Source organism: Hibiscus syriacus, unplaced genomic scaffold (assembly GCF_006381635.1).
Source record: "Hibiscus syriacus cultivar Baekdansim isolate YM2019G1 unplaced genomic scaffold, ASM638163v2 tig00000765_pilon, whole genome shotgun sequence".
NCBI lineage: Eukaryota > Viridiplantae > Streptophyta > Magnoliopsida > Malvales > Malvaceae > Hibiscus > Hibiscus syriacus.
In genome coordinates, this window is record NW_024061821.1 from 459,236 (window position 1) to 478,563 (window position 19,328).

General features: G+C 34.4%; 1 protein-coding gene and 1 pseudogene across 1 annotated transcript; both read right to left on the reverse strand.

Moving 5' to 3' along the window:
* Positions 1 to 195: 195 nt before the first annotated feature.
* LOC120216528 lies at positions 196 to 7,865 on the reverse strand (annotated as a pseudogene).
* A 6,521-nt stretch (positions 7,866 to 14,386) lies between these two features.
* Positions 14,387 to 17,948, reverse strand: LOC120216889 (protein DETOXIFICATION 42-like). Its single transcript, XM_039214170.1, has 12 exons — positions 17,813 to 17,948; positions 17,524 to 17,645; positions 17,068 to 17,262; positions 16,738 to 16,895; positions 16,511 to 16,646; positions 16,058 to 16,154; positions 15,858 to 15,958; positions 15,487 to 15,650; positions 15,202 to 15,273; positions 15,000 to 15,116; positions 14,807 to 14,906; positions 14,387 to 14,694 (listed from the first exon to the last, which is right to left on the reverse strand). Exons 1-12 carry the CDS (start codon positions 17,887 to 17,889, stop codon positions 14,534 to 14,536), a joined length of 1,500 nt encoding a protein of 499 aa, XP_039070101.1. The 5' UTR covers positions 17,890 to 17,948; the 3' UTR covers positions 14,387 to 14,533.
* Between the last annotated feature and the right edge of the window lie 1,380 nt (positions 17,949 to 19,328).

The window sequence follows — 19,328 nt, forward strand, 5'->3', positions numbered from 1 at the left end:
AAACAATGAAACTAATGAGATGCATATGGATGAATGGATTAAATTATGGAAAAAGTTACAAATTCAACCAAATGCTGGGCATACATTGTATACCTAGAAGAAAAGGTGGTAGCATTGGTTGTAGCAGAAACATCTTTGAGCTTTAAAATCAACAGTTCCACTGCATTTTTCAATCTTGGCTAAATAGGATATGGATTTTTTTTTAAACTTCTACCGGAAAGATCGCCAGATGTTGCGCTTTTTTATTATATAATATTGGTATCCGATCCATCACCAGATCAACAACCAGCAGCTTTTAGGAAGTTATCATATGGGGTTGAGGTTGGTAAACTGAAAGGCTGGAGATGGTTCTGGTACTCTGTGCCGACTGGTTGTTTGAATGGGTTAGTACCATCTGTTTGCTCGAGGACAGGGCCAGTCTGCATTTTCAAGTTGGGGTTTGGATGTTTGTTAGATCACCAGAAACCCAATAGTTCAATAGATGTGGGATAACACCACTCAACACATGCATGATAAATATAAACATGCATAAATTTCATTGAATCAAGGGCCTACCTGTTTTGTGTCATCGAAAGGATTTTGAAAAGATCCGCAGCAAGTCAAGCTTTCTTGACTCAGATGGACGCCCATCAGATCAGACATCTTCTGCCTCTTCCCATTCAGGAGTGTCTCGCAATGCTGAGCCATATCCTTGTAAGACATGTCAGGTCTGGTGGAGACAGAAGCTCTTCCAAATTGATCTGAAGTATCCATTACCTGTGTCGATAGAGCAAATAAATATGAGTTTGATCGCTTGTACTTTAAAGACTAGGAGTAAAAAGAATGAAATAGATGACGTACTGAATCTAAGAGTTGATTGACATCCAGGGGTTTTGGAATTCCCTGGGACAACCCTGAATCATCTTTGGTTTCATCTATAGAGGAAAATGGAGCTTCCTGCTGAGCAAAAGAAATCACATGAGTTCCAAGCTTTGACAGATGAATTTCGAGGGTAGTGCAAGAGAATTTACCTCCTTAAAAGGATTATTTTCTTGTATGCTAGCTCCGTCTACTTTAAGTAGTGCATCCATAGGCAAGTGGGCACCTAGAGGACACACATCATCCGGCAAGAATTTACTTAGCAGCTGTGCCCGTGTATTTGACAATTCAGGCTGCGTGTATTTTCACAAGATATCAGTGTAATGTAATTAAAACAAAAATTACTAGTTCTTTGACGAGATAAAAAGGTTTACTTCTGATGAAATTCCTAAGCCTTTTAAGATCTCTGAAACAAGGTTTTCCCTGCGTTGCTCTGGGGTAATCTCAATTTCTGAGAGCATCTTTAAAGCCAAATTGTCATCTTCTTCAGATCCATAAACATTTTTGGTTGGTCAGGCCTGGTTTCCACTGCCTTTAACTTGCATTCTTTCACCAAGTGCAAGAAAGGATCATCCTATTAATCATAGAACAATAACAGGTGTTTAATTAACAGATGAAAAAAAGGCAGAAGTAAGAAGCAAGGAAAAGAAAGTAATGAAGATCATGACCGATAAGTTTTCATACCATTCTTTCTGTTAGAGTAACCTTGGCAATATAGGCAATAGGAAGAATACTGAATGCTTTTGATGAAAACAGGATCATTGAAGTTGCCAAGGTGAAAAGAGATCTACGGCGCGATGGTGGAAGTGGCCCTGCAGCAATAGTGGAAGTTCAGAATAAGGAAATGATAATACCCCAATAACAGATACCAAGTTAGTTGTTTCATTTCCTTATCCGTTACTTCTTCCAAGGACCGATGTTATAATCTAATTAAAATGAACCGAGACATCTTCCCAAATCCTTCTTACCATATCATGTGCAGCATTCATGAAAAGAGTTTATAAGAGGTTCTCAAGATATACTTTAAAGATAATTTTTGTAGAACAGATTATCAACAAACGTTTCATGGTTTTACATTTGAACTTGTTGATATGAAATCAGATTTGGACCATTTACCGATTACAGGAAAAATCTAGCTTTGGAAAGCTGTTGTGATTTAAACTAGTATAAAAGGTGTTTTTGTTCATCCTAAATTCTGAGTTCTAATTTACTTAGGATTAGGTTTTATCATAAGATGGGTTTTCTTAGGAGATAAAGGTTAAAGAAGAAGATACCTAGTTTAATTCTCAGACTATAAAAGCAGGCTGGTTCTTTTATTTTTAAAGCAATAAGAACAAAATTTCTCCCCTTTCCGTTCGAAATCTCTCAATCTTTCTTTTTCTAAATTCCCTTCCACTCTTCTTAGAGTATCAACACTAGCATCTTTTTGCCAAACATTATATGCTAATACTGTATGGTGACTGTGTATGTGGCAAACTGGAACTTGGTTATAAAATGCTTCATTTAAAAGTAAGATTTGAAAGAACACATCTGCTATATTTCCTATTGGATTTATGTCCTTAAGAGAGCTTCTTACATTTCCAATCCATCATAATTATTGCTTCCCTTTCTTTCTGCAGGAGAGAAACCTTGGTGACATCATGTATGAGCTAAACATTTCTGATTATTACTATGATTACAGATTAAATAAACAGTATTTTTTTCGTTTCATGCAAGGCAGACTCAAATTCTTGTAAGTATTATTATCGTTATTACTATTATATTATTATTATTTTCCCAGGGGTGTTATCGAAGAGTAACACAAAGAAAGCACACACCAATCAAACCCATGTGATTGCAAAGACAGCTACAACTCTGGACACTCACCTCCATTAAGAGTGATGCTTCGCAACGAAAAGGCTAGCTGGAAACTACGAACGAGAGACTCATTGCCAGAGTTCTGCATTATATTAAAAATGACTATACAGAAATTAGATCTCCAGAAAAGAACGAATATCATTTAGATGTTACCGATACAATGAAAGAAGTTTTTCTTTTTCTGTTTCTGTTGCCAACAAGCCACTTAGACAATCAACTAAAATTTTCATATAAAAGGCAGTTAAAAGACTTGATAAGTTCACATAGTCTACACAAATTACTTGCAAAGCAAAAGGTACCATGTGGTCCTACAAGTGTTTCTTTATCGGACAAAAATGAGACCCTGATACTCTAGGTAGAATTATTGTACTTCTTTCTGACCCCAAATCCATTTTCAGGAAGCAAAAGGTTGAGCAATTACCTTGTCTCGAGCGAAGAGCATCACAAGGCTGTATGTATGAGCAATGGCTTCATAGTTTTGTGGTGTATTTTGAGGAGAGACAGACTGTGCCCAAATCGATGAAAGCAAGAGACTAATCTGGGTGCTACTAAGCCGTAGAGAATCAGACTCCTGACATTTGGCAAATAAAAATAGTTAAATAAACATAAGCTTAAGAAAACCAATTTCAAACACATTTTAGTGCTAATCGTTTCAAGATACCGTATTTGAATTGCTTGGAGAAATTTCATCTGTTTCCAACGATACAGGGAGATATCTTGAACTGTATGCTCGACTATAGGATGACTTCAATCGATTCAGGACTGTATTATTGCTGTTTTTAATTTCACCCTCACTAGCAATGTTTTCATTTTTTATAGAAGAACCCTGCCTTGAGAAGGATTTCTCCTTCTTTAGCTTCTCAAAAAGGGCAGCTGATGAAGAAAAGACTGAGACAGTTCTTGAAAGTGTTCTTTGAACAACTTCGGCTTTGTTTGCTACTGAAGTAACAGAGGATTGCCGAGGGCAAACTGAAGTAGGCACAAGAACAACAGAGAAAATACGGTGAGCTTCGATTCGTGTTTCATGGTCAGGGTGGACCATAGCTGGGAGTAATTGATGGAACAAAGACTCGGGGAATGCCTATGGGAACAAAGAAACACCATATAATTAAAGATACAGCATACAACAACATGAAATGTTAGTCACCAAAAAATCATTAACAATTATGATTATTACCTTGTTTATATAGGATGGATTTGGAATTGAGGCAACAACTTGAGCAGTGCGATAAACAACACAGACTGTTGTTCTGGCTATAACTGTAATATTCGGGATGTTCTCCAACATCACAGCCATAGCATCAAGAATTGGACCTGCATCTCCGACCTGTTCACAGTAGCTAGCTCAATTTCAAACTATCTAGTCACACTAGAACTTAGGAGTGACAAGAGAGTGACCCCACCTTTTTTGATAACTGTACAAGGCAATTATCCACAGCTTCTTTAAAGTTCCTGTTCCATTGTATAATTTCGGGTCCCAAAGTTGCATCATTGAGAGAGCAGTGTATGCTCTTTCGCAAATGCCTCATAACATCACTAACTGCACCAAGTATTGCTATAGAAGGTTCAACTTTTGAAAGTTGAGCAAGAGAGGTTGCAACCTCTAGAACTTGAAGTTGTATGTCAGGTTGTTTGAGAATTGTTTTGTGGTCAAGATGCTTAATTAATAAGGATAGCAATAAATGTGTGTTCTGTCCTGCAAACAGAGAAAAATGAATAAATAGCATAAGTTTCTCTAACTTGTTACAAGTAAAAAAAAGGAGGCAAAAAAATCAGACATTGAATGTTGAAAATGCATGCTACCAGAGCTCTCCAGTAAAAGCTGCATATCCTTTAAGACTGGAAAGGCAAGACCAGTTTGAAGAGACCATGAGTCTTCATTATCCAAGTAACGAAACAAAGACTCGAGAACACGTCGTGCTGTTGTAGCTTCCTTGGCTAGGTTTGCCATGTTATGTAAGCAAACCTTGGACCAAAAGGAGGGATTCTGGGCATCTTCCCTGTGATAAGAGAAAAAAAAAGAAAGTCACTGAAAGGTAATTATTTAAAATTAAATGAAGAAGTAAAATACAAAAATGAATCAGAAACATGAGTAATGTGATTACACTGAGACAATTAGTTCTCCTTTGTCATTCACAATTGTGTCCCAAGAAGGAAATGTGATGGGGACATGACCCTCATCTTTTGGCACGTCTTCTTCCAACTGACTTTGGGCACCATTAGGATTCTCTGAACTTTTCCTTGTGTCTCCATAATTTTCCAAGACTACTGAAACAATCTGTTTTGATAATTAAAAAATGTCTTTTAAGATGGAAAATAAATCACTAATGAAAATATTCTGCAATGGAACAAACATGGAAATATCCAGAGGGTAAGTTTGAACAACGCGTTTATATCATAAGAAAACAAACTGATCATACTAATATCTAGCTGTTTTGCCCATATCAGAAAGTTGAAGATTTTCAAATGAAATCTATCACTAATAACAGAAAACATGCAAATATAGGTACCAATAAAATGAATATCATGGCAATGAACTTGCAGTGATATGTAAATAGGTCTGAATCTGCTTACGTTGTTAAATTCCACCGAAATGTGAGAGTGTTTTCCCATAAACCAAATCTGCACAAGAAAATAGATATTAGAATACTTCCATATACAGCTAGAACTAGGAGAAAACATAAGCTGTAAGAAAGAAAGAAATAATTAGTGAAAAGGAAAATATTATCGCCATTTACAACTATTTCCAAATTAAGACTTCTATGATGTTATGGAAAGCCTGGGACACAGTAAGAAGCATTGATAAAAATTTGCATTTTGAATAGCTAAATATATCAACCTCAGAATTCTACCTTTCCTTCTCGGAAGGAAACGATATAAATAGGTTAGCTTAGAATGTGAATAATAAGATTTCCTCTCTTCAAATAACTTCTTAAATTATTATTCTCGTGGGCTGCTTCGTGGAGAGATTTGTTGTTCTCACCGGCGGCACACGGAGGTGCGCCAGAGGTTTTCTAGCTAGATTGCAGTTTCTGATGACCGTAGGGGGTAGCACTTGGGGTTCACACGCCGATAAAATGTTCTGTTTCCTATCTGATACGCGTCTTTCTGAAGTTTTCGTTTTATGTTTTAGTTCTTTTAGTTAAACATATGGGAGTTTGGGTAAACAATGTCGTTTCATAATTGGATGGAGTAAAATCCATCGAAATCAATTAGGGTTTTCTTATGACGAAAATGAAATGAAATTTTGAACTCTTTCTTCCTTAAATTTATGCTTTCTGCTTCTCAATCTTCTCGTCATTGACATTTGTAACTTCTCTGTTATAATCCGTAATAAAGGAATTAGAGACGGATGATCTCCGATCATGGGTGGGGAAACACCAAACGCCAAGCTAGACAACCCTAAATCAACACGATATTGCTCAACTCTAGGTTTATTCATACCACATAACTCTGGTTTAGATTCTTCTGCGTTTATTATACATGTTGCATATTAGTTTCTTGGATAAACTAAGTATTTACTCACCTAACTATTAATGCAGTTCCATTTTGATCACTGAACTATTTTTTTCTTCAAAATCATACCTAACATTAAGTATTGATTTATTTTGGTCATATGTTGTTAATGGTGATGCTAACGTGTCATCATAAGATAATGTCATGTTTCATTGAAAAAAATTAAAAAATACCACGTCAATATTTTTATTAATTTTTTAACTACGGGTGATTAAAATAAGACCAAATGTATGATTTTGGAAAAAAAATAGTTAGGTGACCAAAATGGAATTGTGTGAATTGTTGGGCAATTAAATATGCAATTTATCATGTTTTCTTCTAGTATATTTTCCCAAAGCTTATATAGGCCATTAGTACTTAATTATATGATTTAGGGTTTATTTTATCATCTATATTCCAGAAACCCTACAAAGAGGTTAAGACGATGCACTTCAAAAAAAAAAAAAGAGAAGCCATTTGAATGTATACCATTGAAGAAAGTGCTTGCATTCCAGCAGCACATAGATTTCTTTCCCTTTCACTTTCTCCACCTTCTCCAGCTAGTTTACATAGTTGTGGAATAAAGCCTTCTAACTTAAACATGCAAGTCCCGTCCTCCTGCAGAATTTCACAAGAGTTTTAAGCTTGTTGCCATAAACATACTAACATTTGAAAATAAATGCACCAACCTGATTATTCAAGAAGTCAAAAAGTGTATGACATCCTATAATTCTCATCTCATCATGCCGTGTTTGATCCAACAGAGTCTGTATTATGCTCAATAAGCTACTGGAAAATAGTGGCCTATAAAAACAAAAGATCTCATGATGCAAAAGTCTTCATATAACCAAAAAGTAAGATACAAATCCTTGAGTTTTGCAAGGGAAAAAAAGGAACTCACATTTGCTCCTTACAAGAGATCAACAGTTGCCTGTAAATGCACATAACAATTTTCACTGATTCAAACTTCTCATTTCTCAGCTCCTTGTAACACCTTTGCTCAAGGAGGCTAGTGATCTGGTACAAAATTTACATGATTCATTAGCTATAAACTGTGCATGCTGCGGGAAAAAAATTCTTCATTTCTAATCAATAGAGATATGCATTATCCTGAGGTTTGCAAATATATTGTACCTTCGGGATGCGCAAAGGATTTTTTGCAGCGTATTCACATAGTTTTCCTATATTACGTTCATTCGGTCCTTCCCCTACCAGAAGAAAATGGATTAAATTATATGATTAATAAAGCAGAAGAAATAAATGTTAAAGCTGCAAATATCATCCATAATAAAGTTAGAGAATCATTAACACTAAGTTTTTGAAAAGCTAAATCCTATTTAACGATTGAATTAAATTAGTTCCAACAGGTCAGTCAGCTGCCACCTGCATGCTTGCATTATAAAGAAGAACATATACGAAATAACTTAAATCTGGGAAAAATGCTTCTATAACAGATCAGTCAACTGTCACCTGCATGGTTGCATTATAAAGAAGAACATTATAAAATTTTATGTCAGTAGAAAGTTTGAAAACACAAACCTGTTTACGAGGAAATATCTGGGCAATCATCTTCTTGTACCTCTTAACAGGCTGCCTGGACCTTGTACGTAGTCCCGGGCACAGGAAACACAGGCTGCCGCATGCAGGCATGACATGCCTGGAAATGGCTCCGGAGATGCTCATTCTCGTATTTATGATTTTTAAATTATATAATACCTAAGAATATTTTAATATCCTTGTGCTTTCTTTCCCTTCTAAGCCATTAAAAAGTAGGACTTCAATGTCCAGAAGGGAAAGAAAAGCTTTACAAAAAATGGGTACCCTAAATCCAATCACCAACCTATGAACAATAATCCTGGTTTCAAAATTTTAAAGATAATCCCCAAATCAAAACCAAGCTAAATTCTTTGACTCACTGCTATCGAAACCTGGATTAAAAATTCAACCAAAAAGAGAGAGAGAGATCAACAAAATGCAATGTTGAATCGAAATTCGATAAGAACCGAACAAAATTGGATTGATTTTGGAAAGAAAAAGAAAGAACTAATAAGAAAAAGGATGACAAAAGGTGGGTTTTTCATCAGACATTCTTTTCTAAAAAATTCGAAAGATACCTAGAATCATGCCAAAAATGGCTGGAAATCTAAGGCATGGTAAACAATCCCCGATTTTTCAGCCTTTGCCCAAACAGCGAAATAACAATTAACCTCTTCTTCTAAATATATATGCTAAATAAAATACTGATGTTTCATGCGTTTAACGTTTGCGGCTTGCCAAATATTTATACCTTGAACACAACTTGATGGTTTTATTATAATCTGGACCCCCTATGTGTCATCATATTAAATAGGCTTAATACCCAAATAAGTGCTCAAACTATACTTTTTCCCGAATAGGTGTCTACAATATTTTTTAACCCATCCAGGTGCCCAACGATACAAACGTGACAACTTTAGGTGTTCAGACAATAACTGTCGTTAGTTTTCTCCGTTAAATGACAGGTGTCACAATCTAGTGATTTTAAATTTTTTAATATTAAAAACATTATTATATTTATAAAAGAACTCTAATTTCTTTTAAATTACAAAAAAACCTCAAAATCCCCAAATCCTAACACTAACCTATGTCGCTGCCCTTTTCGACCACGATCACCACCGTCGACATAGTCCCTGCTATCATCCTAGTTATACGTCACCATAGTTGTAGTCAACTGGTAGTCGAAATCGCGTGGGTTCGCGGTTTTCATCCTAGGGTTTGCGGGGTATAAAATGTCGATTCATCGTCGATCGGCCACGATTTCATAGGAGTTTAGTTAACGGGGGAGGTGAGGTCGGGTGGATCTTCGTCGATGGCAAAGGATCGTGGTCTGCATAGGTTTAGGGGTTAAAATGAAAGTTTTCAAAGTTTTGGGGTTATTTCCAAATTTATATGAAATTTTTAAAATTACCAAATTGTAACACATGTCACTCAACGGAGGAAATTAATATTGTTGACAGCTCGAGCACCTAAATTGGTAACGTTTGTAATGTTAGGCACATGGATTAGCTAAAAAATACTCTAGGCTCTTATTTGGAAAAAAAAGATATAATTTGGACACTTATTTGAACATTAAGCCTATTAAATAACACTCCATTTACTTATAATTATTTTATTTTGAGATAAAATAAAGGATTATTATATAAATTGGTAGATAAACTCAGCATTTTTTTTTTGAAATTGATCTTTAATTTTTTTTATCTCGAATTAGCACCCAAGCTTGAAAATAAATTTGAAATCTATACTTAAAATTGAAAATAAAATTAAATTAATATACAGGGTTGATATGATATTTCAACAATTAATTAAAGTATAACACATGACACTTAATAAAATCGTCCTTTTAATTAGTTAATGAACATCAACCACCTAATTGACTGTTGAGTTGTTCAGGCAACAAATACAACAACAAAATCATATTCTCATATGTTATGGGGTAAGGGGGAGGTCATGTAGTAGGTTGCCCCCAACGCCAGGTTGAGAGCAGCTTCTGTAGAAGACCTTCGACAGTTAAATTTTTTTAAATAAAGATAAAATGCAATGTGTCAAAACGATTTTTCCTTAAAAGTGAAAATGTGAGATTTTGAAAACCACATTAATTTTTTAATTATCTTTTTCAATTGATTTTTAATTTAAAAACAAATGCAATTTAAAAACCTTTCGTTTCGAAAAAATTTTGGATTTCCTTTACGATCGAAAAAATATGGTTCAAAGAGTCGCCACCAATCTTTGATTAGGGTGTGATTGGGCACCCAAAAAATATTTGTTATTTTAAATAAAAATTAATTTTAATTAAAACAACAAATTAAAGTATGCGTTACCAAAATCCGAGTTCAGGAGTCGGTTACGTGTATGGAATGATTAGCACCCCCACAACGCCCTAAAACGGTACCTAGTCGATTAATTAATGTCTTTGCAATGAACTTTACAAATTCGAACTTGATTTGATTTATGATCCCAAAAAAATGTGAATTTTACAATGAAATGTAGTAATATTAAATTATTTCATATCGAGAAAGAATAATTTATCAATACTTGAAAAAATTAATTCCTACTCAACTCAAAATAATATAATATTAAAATTTCATTATAATATTCAAATGCACCCAAATAAATTAAATTAAAATTACCAAGTCGTTTTAGAAAGATAAAGAATGTTCGATTATTTACAAATATCGAGACCAGATCTTAAAAGCTATAACAACCTTTTCTCGATAAATTTAAATAGACGAACATTTCTTTTTCTTCCATTCCCAAAGTTTAGGTGAATAATCGATTTTTTAGGTTTCACTATCGGGATACACTTTTAATTTAAAATAGTCAAAACGACTCTCTAATCAGTTAAGACAAGCCACTCAAGACAATTTTAAATTAAAAGAGTATTACCCTTAGTCCGATTATGTATTTATGTCGAGTTATGCACGTGAGGCTATTATGCAAATTATTCAAAAAGTATGTCATGCCAAAAATTAATTAAACAAAATTAAAAAATATCATACAATGTGACATACAAAAAATTATATACGTATATTTTAATTACAAATTATAAACTATGCCTATTAACATATAATGTATACATGTGACCTAAAATAAAAAAATAAAATCATAACATGCTAAACTATAAATTAAAATATATATATGTATGTATTAAAAGATGACTAAATTTAAATAAATGTAATATTCAGCTTGCAAATCAAAAACAAACCAATGACCTAAATATGAGTATACATACAAACAAGGGATCTACACGTGAATAACCTAACAAAACGATAACTAAAATTAAAATTGGAAAAACAGTAAAATTAGGATAAACACATTTTACTATTAGACTGCAATGGCTAATCACTAATTTACCCTAAAATCTTAACATAAAACCAAAACTAAATAACCTAAGCTAACTTATCACTCCCTGCCGCTCTCTCTTGGCTTTCAACTCTCCCCTTTTCTTCTCCCACGGCGCTGCTCTCCAAACATCACCATACACGGTTGGCTACCCCAACTATATTGGAAACAACGACCACCTTTTCCTATCTACTCCTCACAACGGTCGTATCGACCACCACCTTGGTGGCCACTCCACTCGACGACAACCATTCAACAAAGAGGAAAACCCAAGCTAAGCCATATGAACCGAGAATCTCGTTTTTATCTTCTCACTCTCTCGACGAGGACCTTAGAAGCTCGCTGTCTTCACCCAACCGACTTATCAGATTTACCTCTCCGACGCCCGACCATGGAAACCAAAGGCAGAATATTACATAAACAAAGACACCATACACCTAAGGTAAGACTACTCTCTTCCCTTTATCCTTATATTTCCATTTCAAAGTACTCACATACCCACACACAAACACCATACACTATAGACTAAAACAAAATCGAATATTCTTAAGAAATTTCCATTGATTTTTATAGATATAGAAAAACACCTCAAATACAAAAATGAGTTTTAACACTTACCTTTCCTCTGTTACAAAGGAAAATGAAAAAGGAATTTGTTGTGTTGTTCTGCGTGTAAAAAAATGAAGGGAAAAGAAGATCCTTTGATTTCACTGACTTGAATTTGTCCCCCCCTTTTCGTTGTTGATGATTTTTCTCCTTTGTTTGTTTACACTTCTCTCTCAAAAATCTAGAGAAAGACCTCTCTCTTTTAATTTCTCTTTCGTTTACAACCAAAAAACGAAAAAAAAATGTTTCCAAATGATAACCAAATGCCTTTTGAAACTGGTCCCCCTTTTTTGGCTCAAAAACGGTAGTAATATGAAGAAGGAATTCCTTCTTTCTTTCTCTGATTCCCTGATTACCCCTTGTTGTCTCTCTTTCTTTCCTTTTTCCTCTGGCCCCGTTTCTGATGGTTAATTCCCTTTTTCCCCCTTTGTTATGTAACCTCCTCCCCGTTCCCTTTAATTTCCAGTAGTTAATTTCCCATAAAAAAACCAACTCTTTCAGTTTTTCATCAATTCCCTCCAAAATGGCATCCACGTTTTCTGTTTTTAAATCTTCCTGTAACTGTCCATGTCTTGCAGGATTACGTGAACTGGACTGGAATTAACACTACTTTTTGGGCTGATTTAGGCTTCCATTGGTCCAAATTTGTATTGTGTATTGGATACGAAGCCTCCGATGCAGTCCCCGGACGAAATCGAGCATCTACACAATGCATGTATAAATAAATACATGGTTGAACAGTCTTCATATGCAGTTTTCATATGCGCATCTGTAATTGAAAGTAAATCTTTGCATATGAATTCATGTGTAAAATTCTGTGCATATAGAAAGCAACATAAGACTCGACTAAAATTTTGTGCAACAAATATATTATTTTAAAAAAAGTGAGTTCAAATATCAATGTGAGAAAAATGGCTAAATTCACATACTAATTTTTATAATAAACCTAAAGTTCTAATTATAATAAGAAAATTTATTATATTACTATTTTTTTCTTGAGAAATTATTATTGTTATTGTTAAATACTAGTTGGATATAAAAGTAAAGCGGTTGTCATTTTTAGATAAAAATAATAATTTAAAATATAAGGTATATTATATTTATAAGGGATATAATCTAATTACATGGCTTAAATTTTTTTAATTTTACAATGATTTAGGACTATTAAATGAGTAAAAATAAACGAATGAGATTAACGATAAAAAATGAGAAGATATTCACACAAAGTAAAACAATTCACATGTCCCTCGTCAATTTTTTAAATTCTTAAATTTTTTATGAGATTTAAATTCTTAATTTTGAGACTAATATTATGATTGATTTTTTATCACTTATCCGTTAAATATGTAATGAAATATTGGCATGGATTGATTTTTTTGTCTGATTTTATTGAGAAATGTAAAGAAATCAAAATTTATATTAGTTAAACATTAGGGGTATAAATATAATCTTTTAAGCTTACTTTCATTAATTAATAGAATTTAATAAGACCTATTCACATATGTTATCATTATCATTTATCTGATCCGATTATTGATTAGACACATTTTTAATTATTTAAACATTTTTTAAATAAATTATTTAAACTATATATCCTAAGAATTTTTTAATGCCTTGTGATTAATTACTCATTTGCAAGTTTTTCCTGCTTCCGAAATTTATGCCGTATATGTTCATTTTGATATGAGCTATGCTTTGATATGTGCATTCTTGCTATACTTTTGAGTATGAAGTCTTTTGATTTAATTATCGCATACAATAATGGACTAGGGACGGAGATCGGAGCGATTGTCTCTTTGAAACTTTCAAATTTTATATGTTTTAGATATATATATTTTTTTGTATTTTTTATTAATAATTTGTTTTCGTTCTTTAAAATTTTATAAATTCGTCTCTTAACATAAAATCTCACTTCCATCGCTGATCGGATATATAGGATGAAACATGTACATGAAGTAATTGATATTAGCATGATGTATTACACTAAATAAGATTTGGCACAAATGCACTAATAGTGAATTTTGATACGTTTGTAGACGATGGCAAATATTTGATATCTTGACATAAAAATGATTTGGATACTGAGTCTCGCCTGCATTTGTTATTGTGTGTTTCTTTTACGTCTGTGGGTAGGATTGAGGAAAAAAATCAATTAATCGAATATAAATTTGAATAGTAATATTTGAACGGTTTATAATTTAGAAATTTAAAACTCACTATTATTCAAATCAATCAGAATTTTATTTTTTTGTTTAATTTATAATTAATTTTAATAATTTTATAATATAAAAATAAGTATGCTATACTTAAAAGTAATGGAGTAACTTAAATGATTATATATCTTATAAATAAAAGGAACGAATTAATAAGGGAAAACTAGAAGAAGAAGAAGAAGAGATGCGAGGATAAAGAGAGAAGTCTGTATTATTATCTTAATTATATATAATGTATTATTATCGTAAATCAACAAAGATATGTAAAGCAAATATAATAAAAACGTATGGCACAAAGTGAAAGAAAGTGGTATATTTTTATTGATAGAATCTGTTGTCTTTCCTAAACAAAAGAATGTGAATTCCATTGGCAATTTGAAATCAGCACCGGCTGATATCAAATCCCATGGTTTAAACAAAAGACAGACAGGCCGAATGGCGAACAAGTTCTATGCCCCCTTTCTGTGAATGAAAAAATGGGTGATGAGGCAACTTTTTCCACTTTGAGATCCGACCTGGCTCCGTTTTAAGATCGTCAAGACCCCAAGTTGTCACCAGCCATCGGGGTCTTACACCCAAGTCAGATGCAGGTCAAAAAGGAGAGTGAAGTAATACATTTCCAGCGATCAGCTGCGGAGAAAGCTCCAAGGGCCCATGCCGGTTCCTACCCTCAAAAGACCGGCGAACACACGCAAACACATAAAGATGGTCAAAGCAATCCAGATGCCAACATAGCCATGGCTGGAGGCAAGTACGAACAAGCAAGAGAGGCTCATAACTGCAACCACGATCTAGGAAAATGACAGAAGAAAGTTATAAAAGCTTTGAACATCGTTGGATATTATGTTTGATTCGTATGGTAGGAAGATTTATTCAGCAAAGTGGGGTTGCAATTGAACTAACCATGGAGGAGGCTGAATATGCAAAATCCGAAGCTCCATAGTTAACTCCATCGAAAACGAAGGCTAAAGCATTGATTGGTTGAGTTACTGCAACGAACTATTAACAAGAAAATGTTGATGACCGAACAAGTTAGTATTTGAAGAAATAAATGAATATTTGTAGGATTTTGATGAAGGAAGGGAACTATACTGGAAAGCTGATGTTCATGAGTTCCAAAACATCGAAATCATTTGTAAACAAAGTCGAAGCGAATTGTGATACAGCTACTAGAATAAAAGATAAAAGAAGCCCCAAAACAACACCAATCTGCAGATAGAAATCATAAGCAGAATTTAGAGCAAAGAAGCAAAGTGAAACAAGTGAAGTTGTAATGTTAATGTAGAGTTAGTACCTGCAGCACCCTAGCAGCGACAGTAACTGTCTTCTCATACTCCTTCTTTGCAAATGCACTTGCAAGGATTGCCTGGATAAGGTGAGAAATATGTTGAAGTTTACTCTTTCGAAAAATAATGTAATTGCAGTTTGATTCTATTGCTAAAAGAGATGAACGGAAAGCAAGGACACTTATGCTTTCGATTGGTTCCGAACAAAGCCAATTCTAAGAGAAAAACTTGCCGCGAAAATATGGGGCAAACTTAATGTAATGGTGGTTCATTCAATTAAAATGAAATCTTACTTGTCCTGCAATAGCCAATCCATCAGCAAGCAACGAGGTTGCCAACCAAATCTGGAAGCAAACCTGAAATGCAGCCATTGGTTTCGGTCCCAGCCTAGCCGCTAATGAAGCCGCCACAGTCATACAGGATGTCGCAGATATCACCTTAACCAATAGCTGAAATCCTGAAGTGGGGACAGTCAAAGATATCAGAGTCCTGCAAATGTTCTGTATCATCTTCTTTCTACAGCAATTGAGGTAAATCAATTGGAAAGAAAGTTGAGAACAAAACTGGATTACAAAGTCCCTACTGAACGATTTTATTTTGTTTTACTTAAAACAATTAAACATCCTTCTTGGAGATTTTTAAGTACCATAATCGAAGCACTCACCACTTTTAAGAAATCGACCGAATTGTAGGTCTTTAAAGTTTGGTGGCAACAGAACGAAATCTTCAACTAATCTCCAAACGAGTATGAGAAAGATTAAATACCTACAAATACGATGCACTAAGTGATTAACCAGATGAAGACGCATTAAAATACCAGATAGATGATACAGCCAATGAACCAACAAAATGAAAATAACTTACTGAGAAACTACATGAGCAATGGCGGCACCATTGACGCCCAGACAAAGTGTGAATATAAGTATAGGGTCCAGAATAATGTTTACGGAGTCTCCAATGACTGCATTAGCAATTGCAAACAACTATGAGGGGTAGTTTACTGAAAAACTCTGATAAATAATGAGATCCCTTGCAATTTGATAATAATGTTTCGCATTCGTAACACATGATTGAGAATCCAAAATGACAAGTAGGATACGAAACTGGTTTTGCAATGGAAGCCTCTAATAGATCCTAAAAATCCAATGTGCAATGTGCAAAATATCCATTGAATTATATGGAAAGGGCATTGTCAAATTTTAAGAGTCCCCTTCAGTGAATTCCTTTCAAGGGGATTGTCAGAATAAGCCTCCACACCCTGCTTCTGATTTCCAACAAAATTAACATGATTATTAATTAAAAGGAAAGCTGGCTTACTGATAGCATACAAGGGAGTTTTAGTGTCCTTTAATCCCCGGAAAACCCCTTGCGCAGCTAATGAGAGAAGAATAGCTGGAGCACCGAGTGATCGTAGCATCAAGTATTGTGCTGCTATCTTGACCATAGGAGAATCCTGGAAAAAGCAAAAGCAGTATCCTTACTGCTAACAGAAAAGTAGAAAGCTAACAAAATTGCAATAAGGGAACTACAAAATGAACACTCACAGGTCTTACGCCCATGTACAGTAAGAGAGGTTTAGCAGTGAAAATGAGGAACAAAGTTTGAATTATTCCAAGCATGCAACCAACTATCAGAGCTGAAGTTGCTGATGGTACATGCCTTCTTTTATCCTCAGGTTTGGGTATTTTCATGTCACTGCCGCCTGCAAATGACATATTTATATTCTCAATGCTTAAATTATAGATAAGCCGAAACATGCTAAAAGTAACAGATATAATCAAAGACGCCAAGTGAACCTTGTCTGAGAATGCAATTTATCGAAACTCGGATTAGCCTTTCAACAAAAGCAGGGAGAAAGAATGTGGAAAGCATACCAGTTAGAGGCACCAGTTCCTGGTCAGCATCATAATCACTTCCGGTGTTTTCTTCTATGTCGGTACTAGTTTTACTAGCAGCTTCTTCCTCAGCAACAAAAGAAGTGGTGATACTGACTAGTGGGAACATGGTAATCCTTGATACTTGATTAAAAATTGCAACCGACACTCCAACAGAAGCCAACTCCAAGGCACCTATACAAAAAGATATATATATATATAGAGAGAGAGAGAGAGAATGAAACCAAATCTTATAACTGATTAAGTATTACTTCATGTTCAGAACATAGAAAATCAACTTCATTTACTAGGATATGTAGCATAGTTAGAAAGAGAAACAATTTTCTGTACCCATATCCGATACATATTAGAACATGGTCAAGTGTTCAAGCCTCATATATACATTATAATAGTAAATATATCACACTATCAGGCCAGAAGAAAGTGAGCACAAACCCATGCGGCCAATAAATGCCGTGTCTATTAGAGAAGCAACAGGGTCTGCCATCAAAGCAAGCGTTGCAGGCAATCCGATGTTTGCTATTTCCATGCCTAGTTCATCCTTCTTCAGAACATTCCTGCAAAAGTGATCAAAGAGCAGATGGTCATGGCGTTTCTTCTTTGTCGGTTTCGGGTGAGAGTTTGAGATGGAAAGCCGGGTTTAAAGTTTCAACCATGATCATTGTTTTAAACTTTGGAGAAATTTACAACAACAAAAAAATACTTCTTGGAAAATGAAGAATACCTAGAATCTCTGAAAAACACGAAAAGGGGCAACTTTCCCATATTGCTCCACAGACTTGAAACGCCATCACCCTCCATGAATAGAGGGCGGTTGCCAACAAGCAATTGGTGTGTGCCAAGTTCAATGGCTAAGATATCACCACCTTTTTATAATAGTGAAAATGTCAAAACAAAAAATATATATATATATGAATTCTTCCTGCATGCAAAGTTGAAGAACCTCCAAAGAATGAGGGGGAAGATAAAGAATTCATAGGAATAGAAATGGACTTACAGGAATTCAAAAGGGAAAGGGTTGATTAGGAAGTAACTTTGATGGAATTTTTCTTCAAAAAAATGAATTCTACACGACCAGGTATTGCGTAAACCTCCCTCAGATAAACAAGGCCCAGAACTCCCACGAAAATGTTTAAAATAATTTGTTCGTCAACGTAGAGAAAGTTCACAATTTTTTTATAAAAAAAATGAAGGGTGACAAGAACTTATATTATTATTAAAATAAATTGCTCAAGAACCACGATTGGTGCAGCAAACTCCTGTTCCAGTCGTGGTTTCAACAGGGTAGGATAATGATTTCTATGCACCGTGGCCTTCAGCAATAACTTGCTTTGATATTAAAACAAGGTTGAAGCTAAAAAAGTAAGATGCTTGTTTAAATATACAATAAAAATGGAGAATGCCGCTCTCATTTTGTGGAGGATAAACAACCATCTCTCTCGCTCCACCGTAAAAGTTCTACCACGCATTTGTTTTTCTAAGAAAAGGAAAAAAAAAATCTGCAACCTCCTTGAAAAACGATATCCAAAGGATTTTTTCTTCTATATTTATTAGCAGTTGGAACAACTATAATTTTAATCAATGAAAACAAGAGTTGAATGATATTTTCTGAAATTCTCGTACAAAATAAAATGATAATAAACAATGAAATTCATAAATATGTACTCTTATATAGGGAAGAGTCATTGATTTAATCCGAGCATTACACTGAAAACAACCCAAAGGAGAGAAGAAAAAACAAAAGAACAATGTCAATTATAAAAGCAATGGGTTGATCTTTAAGGAAAGCAAAACAACAGGCAGTGGCATCTGTCATTGGAAATTGATGCACCCAAAGCTGAAGCAAATTTCGCCTTCTCCTATTGTTAATATCTAATGATATAAACATTCAAAAGTAATCTAGAAAACATATTCTCTAACAGTGTTTCTTTTTAAAGTTAGCACTTAGCAATAGCCTGTGAAATAAGAGGAAAACCAGGAATATACATTTTAATATGCAGAAAAACGGCCCTTCAGAAGCCTTTCTTCTTGATAATGAGACTTTTCGATTGCCTCGATGATAAAACCTCAATGAATATGAGCAGAAATGGGGTAATTTCGGCCCACTATCTATTGATTAACACTTTATCAGCGCCACAGACAGTAAAGTGGCTGCTAATCTCTAGCATGTCTGCTTTACAAAGGTTTATGACTAGCAAGTCTAACTTCAAAGAAAGTGAAGTCCACAAATACATGCAACA

What these genes read in the sequence shown, in the direction of transcription:
- LOC120216889 (XM_039214170.1), bottom strand. Translation starts at nt 17,889, where the DNA reads ATGGAGGGTGATGGCGTTTCAAGTCTGTGGAGCAATATGGGAAAGTTG. An exon ending in GGAACTGGTGCCTCTAACTG is followed by an intron (nt 16,896 to 17,067) that starts GTATGCTTTCCA and finishes TGTCATTTGCAG; the next exon opens with GCGGCAGTGACATGAAAATA. An exon ending in TGTACATGGGCGTAAGACCT is followed by an intron (nt 16,647 to 16,737) that starts GTGAGTGTTCAT and finishes TGCTTTTTCCAG; the next exon opens with GATTCTCCTATGGTCAAGAT.